General features: G+C 47.1%; 1 protein-coding gene across 1 annotated transcript; it reads left to right on the top strand.

Moving 5' to 3' along the window:
- Window positions 1–5,567: 5,567 nt before the first annotated feature.
- Window positions 5,568–12,589, top strand: LOC308524645 (CD59 glycoprotein-like; the record flags this gene model as incomplete). Its single annotated transcript, XM_081099224.1, has 3 exons — window positions 5,568–5,634; window positions 9,239–9,340; window positions 12,390–12,589. 3 exons carry the CDS (start codon window positions 5,568–5,570, stop codon window positions 12,587–12,589), a joined length of 369 nt encoding a protein of 122 aa, XP_080955350.1.
- Window positions 12,590–16,222: the final 3,633 nt, after the last annotated feature.

Below are 16,222 nucleotides of genomic sequence, written 5' to 3'. Positions count from 1 at the left end.
ATGGCAGGCAGGCAAAGGCAGCCACAGCAGGTGGCAGGCTGCCAGCCCACAGGCCACCCTCTAAGCCAGCGGTTCTCAACCTGTGGGTCGTGACCCCTGAAAATACATCCTGCATATCAGATATTTACATTACAATTCATAACAGTAGCAAAATTACAGTTATGAAGTAGCAACGAAAATAATTTTTTTAAAATATATATTTTATTGATTTTTTACAGAGAGGAAGGGAGAGAGATAGAGAGCTAGAAACATCGATGAGAGAGAAACATCGATCAGCTGCCTCCTGCACATCTCCCACTGGGGATGTGCCCGCAACCCAGGTACATGCCCTTGACCGGAATCCAACCCGGGACCTTTCAGTCCGCAAGCCGACGCTCTATCCACTGAGCCAAACCGATTTCGGCCGAAAATAATTTTTATGGTTGGGGATTACCACAACATGAGGAACTGTATTAAAGGGTCACGGCATTAGGAAGGTTAAGAACCAACCTTCCTAAGCTAAGCAGAGATCAAAACCTTCCGAAACACCCCAAATTCTGAGGCTGTGCCCTCCATCCCCTCGGGAATATTCTCCTGGAACCCTGACCATGGAAGGGAAGTCCTTGCAGTTTAGGGAAAAGAATTTGCGCCTTGAAAGGAGGTTAACGCCGTTCCTAAATGGCCACCGACATTCTGCTCTTAACCTAGGGGTCTCAATTTCGAACTTTTTTCTTTTAAATATATTTTATTGGTTTTTTGCAGAGAGGAAGGGAGAGGGATAGAGAGTTAGAAACATCGACGAGAGAGAAACATCGATCAGCTGCCTCCTGCACACCTTCTACTAGGGATGTGCCTGCAACCAAGGTACATGCCCTTCACCGGGATCGAACCTGGGACCTTTCGGTCTGCAGGCCGATGATCTATCCACAGAACCAAACTGGTTAGAGCTCAATTTCAAAATTCAATAAACCGGGCAGCGCTGAAAACCAGGCATTTTAAGTCCAAGCTCGGTGTGAGGTTCTGTTTTGTTCTTTTTTTTTTTTTTTTTTAACGTTATTGTTATGGTTGACACTGTTACCCATGGAGGTTTTGTCTTCCTGGGCCGGCTGGGGCTGTGCTGTAAGTAGAATCTGACAGCCGACTGTTAACTGTTCAGTCGTGATGTGAATGGTTGTGAAGGAGAAGCGGGCTCTTTAGGACATTGGACAATGTGCCTACTCACATGTTCCATTTCTCTGACACGTAGGAACTTTTGATGAAAAATAATGGCTCCTCCTCTTGCCCCACCCCCGCCCCGGCGCCAGGCTCGCTCTGCCCTCAGCGACTCCAGGTCTGCAGCACCAGTGCGGGCTCCGGGCCCCCTGGCCAGGGAGCTGGGCAGGCCTGCCGGCCAGGTCCATGGCCCAGGCTCCTGGCCCAGGTTCCAACAAGGTCCATGGCCAGGGCTAGAGCTAGATGAAGACCTTTAAGAAAAAATTTTAATTGCTTGTTTGAGAAACGTGGGTTTGTTGTTCCCCTTACACCTGCTTTGGTTGAGTCTTGTCTGTGCCCTGAATGAGAGTCAACCCTCAACCTTGGCCTAGGCCAACGCTTTAACCGACTGATCAAGACCTTTAAAACCTAGGAAAGTTTATGGTGTCCTTCGATTTGTTATTGAGAAAAGAAAAAGAAAGAAACTGCAAGGCTTAGATTTCCCCGTGTGTTGTTCTTTTACTATTATATTAAAATGTATTTCAAAAGTTTTTTGTGCACCTGCCAGCCTCACACTGGGCCCTGCTGCTTACTGGTTGGATAATCCTGAGTGAGCCACGTACTGTTCTTTTCTGATCAGTAAAACCACAGAGCTTACTTTATTAGGTGTTACAAGGACTAAATGAGATAATTCATGGAAACGGCTCAGTTTGGCCCCTGATATGTGGGGACCAAATGTGGCTGTTCATAGTTCAGTTCCCCATGTTCCCCACTGGGGACAGCTTACTCCCGTTCTCCAAGGCGGGCGGGCACCCAGAGGGAGGTGGCAGTGTTCCCCAAAATGTGGGGAAATGTATGACCCCCAAAGCAGACAGGAAGTTGTCTTACTGTGGACCAAACATGCTTGAGATTTGTGGCTTCTGTATTTTCAAAGTAGAAACGGGAGATGCTGAACTTTCTTGTAAGAAACATCCCATTAGGCTGAGTGGCTTGGAAGATAAAAGCCCAAATAGAATGGATTTTAGGAGAGGACAGTGGTTATCTACTGGAATTTATCTTCAAAAGCTCCAAGTACAACCTCTTTAAAGGATCACATTATCCCTAACTGCTTTGGCTCAGTGGATAGAGCGTTGGCCTGCGGACTCAAGGGTCCCAGGTTTGATTCTGGTCAAGGGCATGTACCTTGGTTGTGGGCACATCCCCAGTAGGGAGTGTGCAGGAGGCAGCTGATAGATGTTTCTCTTTCATTGATGTTTCTAACTCTATCACTCTCCCTTCCACTCTGTAAAAAATCAATAAAATATATTTTTTAAAAGATTAAACAAAAAAAGGATCTCATTAAAAAATCTGGGCCAGCTCTTGAACCTCAATCAGACAGTCACAAACAAACCTAAGCCCAGAGGTGCTTGAGTTTTTCTAAGGAAGATGAGGTTTTTTGCCTGCCCCCCATAGCTTCATTAAATGGTTGACTCTGGGAAATATCTCATTGAATAGCTGGCTCTGCAGTTATAATCTCCGAGAGAAGGGCCATGAGTAGACTCTCTGTAATAAGAGGCCCTCTGGAAAGTCCTGGAACACATTTCCAAGAAGGCTCTGGTAACAGAAGCTTCAGGTTTGTGTGTTTAGGGAGGTCTGGGGTGGTTGACTCTGGCAGTAGGACCTCAGAGTGGGAGGGGCTGTTCATTATGATGTGGCTTTTTGTTTGTCTCTCCCTACTGATGTGGCAAACCTCCAAGCCCTTGACACTGCTAGTCACCAGGTAATGTTAATAAGTTATGAGTTACCAGCCCCTGGTGAATAGAAGTGTGATCCACCCAACTGTGGCTTTGCAAATCATCTGTTGCCTTGGGACAGGTAACTTCATCCCCCAGGGCCTCCATTAATGAACTATAAAGTAAGAACATTGGGTTTTACCTTTGAGGACTCGTCTAGTCTTAAAGTTCATCAGCTTGTGAGGCCCCAGGCTCCCAGGAACAGTAACTGTACTCTTGGGCATCTGTGAATCTCTTCCCTGGCGATCTCTGTCTAGCAAGTGTATCTCGGAAGCTGAATTCACAAGAAGTCTCCCCACTAGAGAGTAACTGTGGTGAAGCACTCACACCTGGTCTTAAACACTATCCTACCATGTACCAGTTTTGAGGTGAGTGCATTAGTTTAAAATTGGGGCTGAAACAGATCACTGCACACTTAGCAGCTTGACACACAAGTATGACTCTTACAGTTTGTAAATAAGAGCCTCACCAGGTTCAAGTCAAGGTGTTGGCGGGGCTGTGTTCCTTTCTGGAGGCTTTTTGGGAGAATCTGGTTCCTTCTTTCTACTTAGCACAATTACAGTCCTTGTGGTTGGAGGACTGAAGTCCCATTTCCTGGCTGAGTGTCAGTTGAGGACAGTTCTTAGCTTTCATAGGCCTCCTGTTTGCCTCAGCTGTGGCCCCCTTCTTCTTTCTTAAGAATCAGTAGGAGGTGAAATCTATCTCACTCTGAAGCTCTTGCCTCTTCTGTTTTCCCGTATCTCTGAGACTGCTGCCTTCCTCTTCCTCTTAAATGTAGTCACCCAGCTTATTTTATGCATTAGAATCATAGAAGGTGACATACGGGGGAACCCATGAGATTCATTGGTGGTAGATTAGGGAGGTGAGAGAAAGCAAAGCTGATTTACCTTGGTGGGTTGAGGATGGTTAATAATTAACATTTACAACACATAGGGATGGTATTCAGGGAACAAAATAACAATGAGGAATGGTTCTGTGGCTTCATGCTCTGGTGTGTGCCCTAAAGGGTGCCCTAAAGGGTCTGGCAAAGGAGAATACTCCAAATTCCAAAGCTGTGTTATCTTAGATACAAAAAAAAAAAAATACCCACAAAAACACAAAACAACAAAAAACAAGATAGGTTCCTTAAGGTAAAGACTAACCTTTGACAAGGAAGCTGTAGGCCTATGACATGACTACCTGCCATGACCTGCTTTTAATTAGGAATTTTTATGTTCAGACCATCCTGTATGGTTACTTCAGTTTCTGAGTTTGTAGGGCCTGCCACGCAGGACTCCACAAGCTTGTCAGGTTTAGTATGTGGGCCCCTTTTTTCCACAGACAATTAAAAATCTCCGTGTGTCTTGACTTCTTAGCAGACAAAAGAGGGTTTAAGGCATTCCAGCCCTCCCTCCTGTCCCCCGATGCCCACTGCTAACATCTAGGCATGAATGTAGTGTGTGGACTAGTCATCAAAGTTACCTGAGTAGGAAATAGGCCTCTGTCATCCACCTTCAGCATAGTCAGCTTTTAGTGGAGAATACCAACAGCATGTTGCCAGTCGGTTACTGAAATTCCCAGGGCAAACAGGATCAGGAAAGATGGGAAAGAGGATGAGAACAGGCTGTGTATGTGGCCAGCAGCACATTCCCAGGAAGATCCGCCAGTCACAGCCAGACAACGGGAGGTGGAGACAACCCATTTTTAAAAAATAACCCAATAGGAGACAGTAAGACCTAGGCTAGGGGTGGGGGGACTGTTAACCCCATAGTCCTCAGCCAATGAGGAACCGGGAAGGACTCTCACACACTAGGGATAAATTGCCTGTGATCCCTGCTGCTCTGGTGTGCCTGCTCAACCAGACACCCAAGACTGCATTAAAGGTCTCATTTTCACCGGACTTCATGCCTCTAAGTCCGTTATTTGAATTGGGACAGGTGAGCATTTCTCACACCTGGAACTCCGTTTACTTCCCCAGAGTGAAGAAGGAGGAGTTCCCATTACGCTTGCTAAAGTGGGGAGCGGAAGCTTCCAGCATGCTGAGCTGTTGCCTCCTGTTCTGCTCCCGGGTACATGGTGGTGCCCTCCAGAGTCACTCGTTTGGTTGATGCCCTTAGAGGCATGGCCTGGAGAAGTGGCCTTCACTGGGCTCCGGCGCAGCCAACAGCACTGGGTGGAATGACAGCAGAGCAGGGATTGCAGTTGCTGCATTAAGTACTTTCCTCACATTCTCAGTTGACTGAACAACCTCCATGGGGAGAGCAGTGCTGTTCCCACTGCTTGGAGAAAGGGTCCAAAGCTATTATAGGTTAGAGCTGGGGTGGGGCCCGGGCATCCTGACTCTGGGCCCTGTGTGCTGTGACTCCCCATGGCTGCCCCTCTCACCAGGATCGACAGCCTTTCTTTAGTAAGCTGAGGTCTTAGGGCAGGAGAGGGGACCAAGTGCTGCCCCTCTGAGAGCATCCTTTGCTTTGTGACACCCCACCTGGTAGATTCCCTGTGTTTTCTTGGCCTGCTAGCTCCTTCCCCATGTTCCTGAAGCCCCCAGTCCTTTAATTCCTGGTTTCTGAGATAACCAGTCAGTAGTCAGTCATATGTTGGTTCATGACGATTCTTTGTGTGTCTTCCTTCCAGATTCTGTAGACAATGGGAAGCAAAGGAGGGTTCACCCTGCTCGGGCTCTTGATCATCCTTTCTGTCCTCTATGATTCAGGTGAGTGGTCCGGAGGGACATGAATCTCGACCATCTGGGCCCCCTTGGCCACACGCTTCCTTTTCCTTAGGCCCCAGAAGACTGAGCTGATGCCACTGGCCTCAGCCTGGCTTTGGTGGCTTTGCCTTCCAGTGTTACAGGTCCAGGGCTGTGTGACAACTCCTTCCTGTGTTACAGGCTTGCCCGCAGCGGAGCGCCTTCCCAGGTTACAGCCATTCTGGGTTACAGAGCTGCTTCTGGGGGTGGGGGTGGGGCGGAAGGGATACACTCAGCAGCTTAAGTTTCGCCCTCTCACTACAAGCTGCTGGGACACCAGTGGACCCATCTTTAGAGAGCTGTGCTCTGTCCTTCTGCCCTGACCTTTATGCACCGTGATGAGGATGGTGCTCATAGTAACAGCAGTAGCAGCTAATGATTCTAGCATTTCTGTGCCAATCACTGTTCTGAACACTTCACAGGTATTTACTTATTTAATCCTCACGCCAACCCTATGGAGTAGGTACTGTTTTTATCGCCATTTTACAACTGACAATACTGGGGCCCAGAGAGATTAAATAGCTTGTAAACTATCCCACAGAAGTGGCATAGCCCGAATTTGAACCCAAACAGCTTGGCACCAGACCATCTGCTCTTAACTCCTTCATCGCCTGGCCGCCCCTCCCTGGCTCCTGGAGGTATTGGTGTGTTTCTGAGTCTTAGCCTCTGTACACTAGGAACACCAGTGTGACTTGCTTTTTGTCATCATAAGGGTCAAGCTTTTCATTTTCTGCCTGTGTCATACTGGTACCGCCAGTTTTGTGGGGGGAGGCGACAGAGAAGGAAATAGTGCAGTGAGCAAAAGGAAAAAGGTATCTGCCATGTTGGAGCATGGCTTACATATTAGTCGCTCTAGTGGCTACCATATATTGAATGCCTATAGCGTAGTAGGGACTGTGCCACGCCCGCTCTCATTGCATCCTTCCAGCCATCCCGTGAGGGGTTAGTGCTGTTAAACCCATTTTATAGTTGAGGAAGCTGAAGCAAAGAAGAAACCAGCCCAAGGACACATTTGAATGTGCTCTCCCTTTGCGGTGGCAGGAGGGAGAGCGGGGGGCGGAGAGACAGGGGAGAGAAGTGATGACTCCTCTCCTTCCCACCTCCCTCCCCACCTCTGCTGATTCTAGCCAGGGTGGGTTGTAATGTGGCTCACCTCCAAACAACACTACATTACTGTCTGGATTCTTCTAGTCAGTGTATTTTCTGTAGTCAGAATAACCTGGTCATGCCCGTTCCAGAATTCTGTTTATGGCACAGGCCTGGATCTGGGGCCGTCAGCTGTTCTGAGACAGGCCCCTCATCCGAGACTCAGCATCTGGAGCAGATCCTTCTACCCAGGCTTAGCAGTGAAAAGATCCACCAGCCGACGGCTGTCTTATTGCTGGTCCCTGACCTGGGTCTCCCCCGTAATTTGTGCCATTTTCTTCTCTTTCCCAGTCAGGATGATTAGAAGAATGACGTGGTTAGACCAAGCTCTGGTTTCAGAACTGGCAGCCGTGGCTTGAGGCCAGCTCGCCCACTTAGTAGCTGTGTGAACTTGGGCAAGTTAGTTAACACCTTAGTCTTAGCTTCCCCTGGACAACATGGTGATGGAGGTCACGGAGCCCTCCTCTTCTAACAGACTGAGCTTCACACGTGGGTGCCCAGATATGTGAACACTGAAAGAATGTGTCATCTCTGAGCACTTCTACCCACTGAGGTCCCAGACGTGAGCTTCCGTTCCTCTGTCTCAAGAATAGTCAAGAAGGCCAATGAACTCTAGCTCTAGCCAGGAGAAAATTCGAGGCCATGGGCAACCAAAGAGCCAGGCTAGAACAATCCCTCCCTCTTCCGTTCTCTCCGCTCCTGCATGAGCACACATCAGGAGCAGAGAAGAGAAGAGAAAACTGCCTCTTGTCCCTTCTCATGGCGGCTCCCCTGTCACGCAGGCATGACGAGCACTTCCCGGGGGAGAAGAGGCAGAGTGGGATAACGGAGGCCTGCCCCAGGCATGGCAGACTCGCCTTACCTGGCAGAAGGCCAAGGGGAGGAAGCAGGTCATCGTCTCTAATTAGAAGAGGGTGTGTCCGCATGAAACAGCAGCATCGTCTTGCAACACTTCTCGGCCTCTCCCCATGACAGATGTGCAGTAGGACCTATCTTGTTCTTGTCAGCGTTGATATAAAATGGAGAAGGAAAAAATAATCCAGCAAAACCTGAGTCTAGCTAGCAAAGAGGAACCCTAAGAACATGAACAGGAGCAGAATTGATTTTCACATCAGAGAACCAAAGGCAATTTGCATCCGATGTAGCCGGTTCTTGTGTTCAGTGTCACTGCTAATGCCTGGTTGCCCCACCTACCTGGGCTTAAGGTGTGCGGCTGCTGTCTCTCCCTGGATTATGTGGGCTTCTGGCGGTGGGTCAGCCACTGAGCAGGGAGCAGCTTCAGTGAGGGCACCTTACCCAGAGGTTGTCATCTCTGCAGAAGCCAGAGAGAAAATAGTTGAGGTTTTGCAGGCCAAGAGACAAATTCAAGGATATTCTGTAGGCTTTTATATAAATAATGAGAGAAAACAAATACAGATGTTCAATTGACAAAATTTGAAATGTTACAATTGAGTACAGTTATTTGTAATACAGACCTACTAATGGGAAGAATGGAATTCTTTTTGGGAGAAGAACATTTTGCTTACTTGGGTTTCAGAAATTTGTGTTCCCTCTCGTCCAATTGGTCGCAAGTATTCATCTGTTAGTGCTGATCTGTAATGAGATGTTCCGTAGTTCATCTTTGAAAATGTCTTTTCACACAGTGAGCTACCACCAAATACTGACTATTAATCCATGAGAATGTGATTTCATAGAGCATATTTGTTGCTGGGAAGGCATTTATGGAATTTTGTTAACTTATTCAACTTCCAGTTGAAATGGTTAATTAGGACAGTTATATGGATTTTTAAATACGGAAATTTCCTTTGCACTTGCATCAGGGTCCAAAAACTTGCTAGAATTGTAGTTTTGTCAGCAGGGGACAAGGGGATCTCTGCACTCTCAGTTCTTGTCTTGCTTATGGGGAATAATTCAAACAAGAGACAACAACAGCCAAAGCAGAGGAGGATTTATTTGTAGGAAAGCGATACACTCAGAGAGGACATGAGCAGGCAATTTAGCTGGCTGAGACCAAACTGAGTGCCCCTGATATTGGGGAGTTTAGAGGATCGATACGCCTAGATTGGCATGCCCCTAGTCAAGGAGCTAGTCACACCCTCCCTCGTATCTCACATAGGCGCTTGCTTCCTCCATTATCTATTTTCAGTTTGTTACATCTCACTCTTATTTCTTCTATGTCCGAGCTTAGAGGTCTGCCCAGAGGTCAGCTGCCTCTCCCAGCCTCTTCCAGCTTATATCTTTCTCTCTGCCTACTCTTAACAGTCTGAGTTTGGAAAAATCTACCTGCTGCAAGTGTGTGTGGGAAAGGAAGCATGCTGGCCTCTGCCCCCTGGTCATGGAGATGGTGGGCTTCCTCCTGCAGCCAGGAGGGCAAGTGAGTGCTGGTCTGCCAGATTCTGACGGCTCTTCTTCCTGATTCTAGGTCATAGCCTGCAGTGCTACACCTGCCTCAACCCAGGTGGTGCGTGCACTCTCACCACCAACTGTACAGTTAATTTTGATGCATGTCTCTACGTCAAAGCCGGTAAGAGCCTCCCCTTTCTCTCCTAAGGGTAATGGGATGATGGAAACATGGAAATACGTACCATTTAATAGCATCAGCTACATGCAGCACTAAGCACTTTTCATGTGTTTTTAATTGAATGCTTCTCACCTACCACTCAGGGTAATGTTTTGTATTCTCAGTTCTTAAATGAGGAAACAGAGGCTCAGATTAAGCAACAGGCTAAGGACAAGTAACCAACCCAGGATTTGAATGTGGGGATCCGTCTATTCCAATGCTTATTCTCTTAACAGCAATGCTGGCTGCCTTCCCGTCTTTTAAGAGCCTCTCGGGTGTCAGAGTCTGAGCAAGTGGCTAGGGATGCAAAGATGAGGAAAGGAGATAAAATTATGGCAGAGGCCTGTTCATTAGCTGTCAGAAATGTGAAAGGGGAAAAGTGTTCCTGAGTGTGACAAAGGCAGGTGCCACCCAAGGTTTGTGGCCTCAGAGAGCAGGACACTCAGGGAAACGGCGTTGGGGGCTGCTAGGACTGCAATTCCCATATTGGTCAGGCTCTAGAACAGCCATGGGCAAACTACGGCCTGGGGGCCAGATCCAGCCCGTTTGAAATGAATAAAACTAAAAAAAAAAAAAAGAAGACCGTACCCTTTTATGTAATGATGTTTACTTTGAATTTATATTAGTTCCCACAAACACTCCATCCATGCTTTTGTTCCGGCCCTCGGGTCCAGTTTAAGAACCCATTGTGGCCCTCGAGTCAAAAAGTTTGCCCAACCCCTGCTCTAGAAGCTCTATCTCCATAATCCTATTCAAACAGGATCTAGGAAGTGGTGGACAGAGGAAAGAAACAGCAAAGCCGTGCCCTCTTCTGTGCTTGGTGGATGTGGTTCTGGGCTGAATCTGTGTGTGGAAGTGATACTGGCCAGGAACGGCTATACCCGGGTCTCCTTAGCTAGGTAACATGCACCAGTTGTATATGAGCACAGAGAAGTGGTTCGTTCTTAACCTACCGCCAATAGGTTCTTTATAAAAGGTGTGTGTTTGATGGTAGAGGTTTGGGAGGAGCCAGGAAGAGTAAAGTAGACTAGAGTTAAAATATTTTTTCCAGCTCTCAAATCCCATTCATTGTTTCTTATCTCAATTATTAGGCTTTTATTTTAAATTTTTCCAACTTTATTAAAGTAAAAATTGGGCATATTTAAGGTGTACAAGGTGCTGATTTGATGTCCATATACATCATGAAATGGTGACCACAATCAATCTAATTAACACATCCATCACCCCACATAGTTACCTCTGTTGTGTGATGGAGAACACTTAAGATCCATTCTCTTAACAAACTTCAGGTATACAATACAGTATTATTAACTATAGTCACCATGCTGTACACGGTCCTCAGGACTTACTCATCTTAGAATGACTTGTTAAGCTTTAAAAATGCTTGATGTCTGCCCTAACTGGTCTGGCTCAGTGGATAGAGCGTCAGCCTGCGGACTGAAGGGTCCCAGGTTTGATCCCGGTCAAGGGCATGTACCTTCGTTGCGGGCAAATCCCAGTAGGGGGTGTCCAGGAGGCAGCTGATCAATGTTTCTCTCTCATTGATGTTTCTAACTCTCTATCCCTCTCCCTTTCTCTCTGTAAAAACATATATATATATATATATATATATATATATATATATATATATAGATATATATATTTGAAAAAATAAAATGATGTCAACAATGAGGCACACTTTCCTGGAAAGGCCAGAGTCCAGGACACTGACTTCACCAAATGCTGGCGAGGATGTGGAGCAACAGCCACGCTCATCTACTAGTATTGCTGGTGAAAATGGAAAATGGTGCAGACAGTTCGGTAGTTTCTTCAAAAAACTAAACATACTCTCACCATATGAGTCAAACATTGTGTTCCCTGATATTTCCCCAAACGAGTTGAAAACATGCATGCCCACCTTGACCTGCATACAGATGTTGGTAAGTTTTATATATAAGTGCCCAAACTTGGAGCAACCAAGATGGCCTCCAGTAGGTGAATGAATAAATAAACGAGCACATCCAGACAGTAGACTAAAAAGAAATGAGTGATCAAGCCATAAAAGGCATGAAGGGACCTGAAATGTATTTCACTACGTGAAAGAAGCCAACCTGAGAAGACTACACCCCCGCATCATTCCGACAACAGGACATTTTAGAGAAGGTAAAACTAAGGGGACAGTAAGAAGTCAGTGGTTGCCAGCGGTTAGCTGAAAAAAGGGAGGGGTGATGAAGTAGAGCACAGAGTTTTAGGGCAATGAAACTGCTCTCTTTGATACTATAACAGTGGGTACATGTCACACATTTGTCAAACCCCTTAGAATGTACAAAACCCAGAGTGAACCCAAGTGTAAATTATGGACTCTGGGTGGTAATGATGAGCCCCTGTAGGTTCATCAGGTGGAAAATGTACCAGTTTGGTGGGGGCTGTTCATTGTTTGGGAGGTTGTTTGTGGTGGGGGTGCCAGGGAGCTGTATGGGAACTCTTCTTCCTGCTCAGTTTTGCTGTGAATCTAAAACTCCTCAAGGATGAATCTAGTTTTTAAGAAAGATAATGTGAATCTTAATTATTTTCTTCTCATGAACTTAAGTCCCCTTGCTTAAGCTAGACATCTTAAAATAGATATATTCTGACCTTACAGTAAGACAGATAGTAACAGAGCATCTAAATCCCCCTCCAGCTCTGGAGACATCAGCCTGGGAGAGGCAGGGCACACTGTCATAAACACCAGTCAGCGGCCAGGCACTGCATTAGCGAAGGCATTTAACTACTCTAGCCACCCCCACGCCCACTCCCGCTCCCTTCACACACAGTCCTGCTGGCTCTGACGAGACTTTGGTTTTAGGGGAAAGTTCCACTGAGAGCTGTATTGTCACTTAACTGTTCCCCTTTGCAACCCGACGGGGATGCCCGTTCTTGCCCACATGTCTCTACGGCCACAAGGTCAGTTCCCAGGAGTAGAATTGATGGCTCCAAGGCAGGTACGGAACTTGACCCACTTGCCTGCTTACCCTTGTGTGTGTTTCTCCCACAGAGACACGGACATACTACCAGTGTTGGAAGTTTGAGAACTGCAACTACGAATACCTCTCAAAAAACTTAGGAGAGAAGACTCTACAGTACGAATGCTGCCAGAAGGACCTGTGTAACAGGAGCGGGGCGACGAGCACAACGGGCACCATGGCTCTGCTGGTGGCTCCGCTGCTCACAGCATTCTGGAGACTTCTTATCTAAATCAATACCAGGAGAGAGTCTCCTAACTCCCTGCTTCTGTGTATTCCTTCTCTCCTTTGCTGCCACAAAAGCTTTCTATTTTCTTACTGGATCCTGTTGGGAGAAACCAAAACTAGCTTGAGCAACTTGGATAAGAGAGAGGGAGAGACCTGGAAAACCAGTCGTGTGTGCAGAGAAGGCCCCTCTGAGGGAAGACGTGTAGGAGTGAAGCATGTGCCATGACAGCTAGGTCAGTTCCGTGCTGCCTCCTGTGCTCGGTGCCGCAATAGCTTGACTAGATTCTCTGCAATCGTCAGCTGTGTCCCCGCTTGTTTCTTGGATGATCAGTGCTTTTGGGGGGCGGGGGTGATGGAGGAGAGGGGGTCTTTTCACCAGTGTCTCTCACAGGGGATGCTTTCATCCTCTCCTTCTATGGCCCCTGTGCTGCCACGTAGGCATGAGGAATGTTCCAGATGTGGGCTGTCAGGGGCAACGGGATTCTAAGTGCAGAGTGATTGGAATGACGTATCCTCAGCTAGAAGGTGTCTGGCAGAGCAGGAGGTAAGCTTTCCAGGTGGCAGGGCATAGAGGCACCAGGTCTGCCCTTTAGAGAGGTTCCAGTGGCTGAAATCTGAATTTTCTTCTTTTCCTAAATTTTGTATGGGCTTTGCTGTCTTTCCCTAAAAACAACTTAAACACGTCAGTTAATGGTGTGTTAAAGCTATTCCCCTCCCTTTTCATTGGAATGATGACATGTTTTCACTTTGTCACAGAGTTCAAGACTAAATATTTGGACATTCTTTGTGACAAGGGATTTACAGTATCGTGTTGCTTATTTTGAGTATTATCAGTGGGAAAACCCTCGTGTGTGTGTATTGGGAGAATGCAATGGAAACATGTCACCTCGAACAGCAGCAGGCCCACAGCGAGGTTCTACCTGCTGACACAAAGCCTGTTGGCTGGTAGCTGCCGTGGCACAGATCATGCGATGTTCGTTTGTAAAGGCTGTTAGCGTCCTCACAAATGTCAAGACTTTGAGCAGCTCTACCAGTTTCCTAAAGAGAGACCCCTTCTCAGGAGGCAGAGGTTTGCCATTTTTTGTGTGTGTGAGTGCTGGTGAATAATTCTCAAGATCTGGTAGACTTAATAACACTTATATTCTTATAACATTGTCTGCTTTTAACAGCATGGCCTGACATGCCGATGAAAGTGAGATTTCTTGATTAACATTTAAAAAAAAAAATGCCTTGATTATGTAATCTGAGATAAAGCAGAATGAATAGTGCCTTTTTTAAAAAATATATTTTATTTATTTTTTACAGAGAGAAAGGGAGAGGGGGATAGGGAGTTAGAAACATTGATAAGAGAGAAACATCAATTTAGCTGCCTCCTGCACACTCCTTACTGGGGATGTGCCCGCAACCAAGGTATATGCCCTTGACTAGACTAGAACCTGGGACCCTTCAGTCCGCAGGCCGACGCTCTATCCATTGAGCCAAACCAGTTAGGGCAATGATGTGTTTTTGAAAATAAAATATAATCAAATGCATGCGTGTGGTCATTGGGCCCAGAAGGATAGCAGCATATGCAACATGCCCAGTGACAAGAGAGGGCGTGGGCAGTGCCAGTTTTCTCCTGTTGATGCCACAGACAAATAAAGACTTCCTCATCCAAACCTGCATTCCCTTGGTTCTCTGTCCTCCCTGTTGGCTCAGTGTTTCTTCTTACATCATCTTCATTCTGTTCCAAGACAAAATAGTTGTGACTCTTTCCTTCACAGGCCTTTTTCTGCCCGAGGAAGTACTGACCATGTCACTAGGGTATAGGATTATTCACCATAAAACTTTTCTTTGTCTAAACTGAAGCTTCCTGTTTGTGCACTTACATTATTTTGGAGTAAAATAAGTGACCACAGTACTGCTAGGTGGGTGTCTATGTGGGTCCGTTGTAGGTAAGAATGTCCTTTCCCCAAGCAGCTATCTGGGTCCAGAGCCTCTGGGATGGGTGCGGGGGCAGCATGCACCCTGCAGAGGGTGGGTGCACTGAACTGGATGGGGGTCAAGGTTCTGGGATTATGGAGCGGGGAGCTTCTTTTCTGTGATGAGCTCTGCTAGGCGTGCTGCCATTCCCATCCTCGCTATTATTGGCTACATGCAAGTTAGCCAACCCCAGTATGTTGGGCCTATATATACAACTAGTGCTAATGTTATGCCCAGATTTCAAGATCCCCCAAGACAGACCACTAGGGAGCCGAGTTCGATATAAAATCATAGAGTCTTTTATTCAAGCCCGGGACTTGGTCCCCCCCATGCCTCCATTACTGGATGCAAGAGAGAGCCCCGAGTCCCAAGGGAACAAAGAATTTATAGGGCTTGGGGTCGGGGGGTGGGGGCACACTCTGACCACTGATTTGGCCAATTCCGGTTGGTTGAGTGAGGGCCGGGGGCTAGTGACGCAAGGGCAGGGTGCAGCAAGGGTCTGCTTACACAAAGACGGGGGTGGCTAGCATACTCTTGGCCTTGGGCTAGTTTCCCCCACTTTCCCATTGGCTGAGATAAGGGCAGGCTGAGTAACTGATACATTCAGTGGCTTTTTCTTGGAAGAGGGGATAAGGACACAGCTATCAGTCCTGTTCTGTCCTTTCACTCATGCTGGCTCAACTCACCCCACTCAGTCTGGCAATATATTTTACAGATACGTCAATATCAACCAACCTGGCCCTTGCATGTGTTGGTGCGATATGGTGCTGTGGCCAGAACTGAAGCCCAGCATTATAATTCATAAATTCGACTAGTATAGCTTAAAGGGGACCTGGCCCTGAATTCTTCAACAGGGAATGTCGTGGTCACAACTGGAGGGCTTCCTGTGTGCCGGCCACTATTTGAAGCACTGTGTATACGACTTCATTTGCTCTGTAACTGAATAGTATTGCCAATACCCAAATCCATCAGAGTGTTTACAAATCACCATTCTCTACTTATTTTACTGACTGCACTGTGTGCCTGGGCAGCTGCCCAGGGAGTGAGTAAAGTCTCTCTGTGTCATACATAACTCCCTCAGACCTGTGTTGCTCGAACTGGCTTGAGAAAGTTTCTGGGAGAAAACAAGATGGCGGCATAGGTAAACACCAGAGTTTGCTGCCTCGAACAACCACTTCAAAAATACAACTAAAAGATGGAACGGACATCATCCAGAACCACAGGAAGGCTGGCTGAGTGGAAATTCTACAACTAGAAGGAAAGAGAAAAGCATACCGAGACTCAGAGGAGGCGCAGTGCGGAAGTAAAATACTAAGGTACAGAGGCGCACAAGGAGCAGGCTGGTGGCTTTACTTAAATGCAATACATTTGCAGCACGGTTGTAAAGGGCCCCTTTTCACGCCCCTCTTACTGACTGGCTCTGAGGCCTTGTGCATGCTACCTCATCACTCCGACCCTCTCGTCATCAGTTGTAACAATGGGACCTGCCATAATGTCATTGGCTTTTTAGCCATGTGGCCTCTGCTCCCCCTCCCTTCTGATAACAGAACTGCAATCACCTGCTGGGGAGTTGCTTCCACCTGGAAGTGCAGTCTTGGGGGGCCGTTTCATGAAGGGGGTCTGGCCACCTCTAGCCAGAAGCTGGGCAGGGAGGGTCTCTCCTGCAATTTCAGTC

The sequence above is a fragment of the Myotis nattereri genome, assembly GCF_964212035.1.
Source record: "Myotis nattereri genome assembly, chromosome: 9".
Taxonomy (NCBI): domain Eukaryota; kingdom Metazoa; phylum Chordata; class Mammalia; order Chiroptera; family Vespertilionidae; genus Myotis; species Myotis nattereri.
This window is presented reverse-complemented; position numbering and strand designations above follow the sequence as displayed.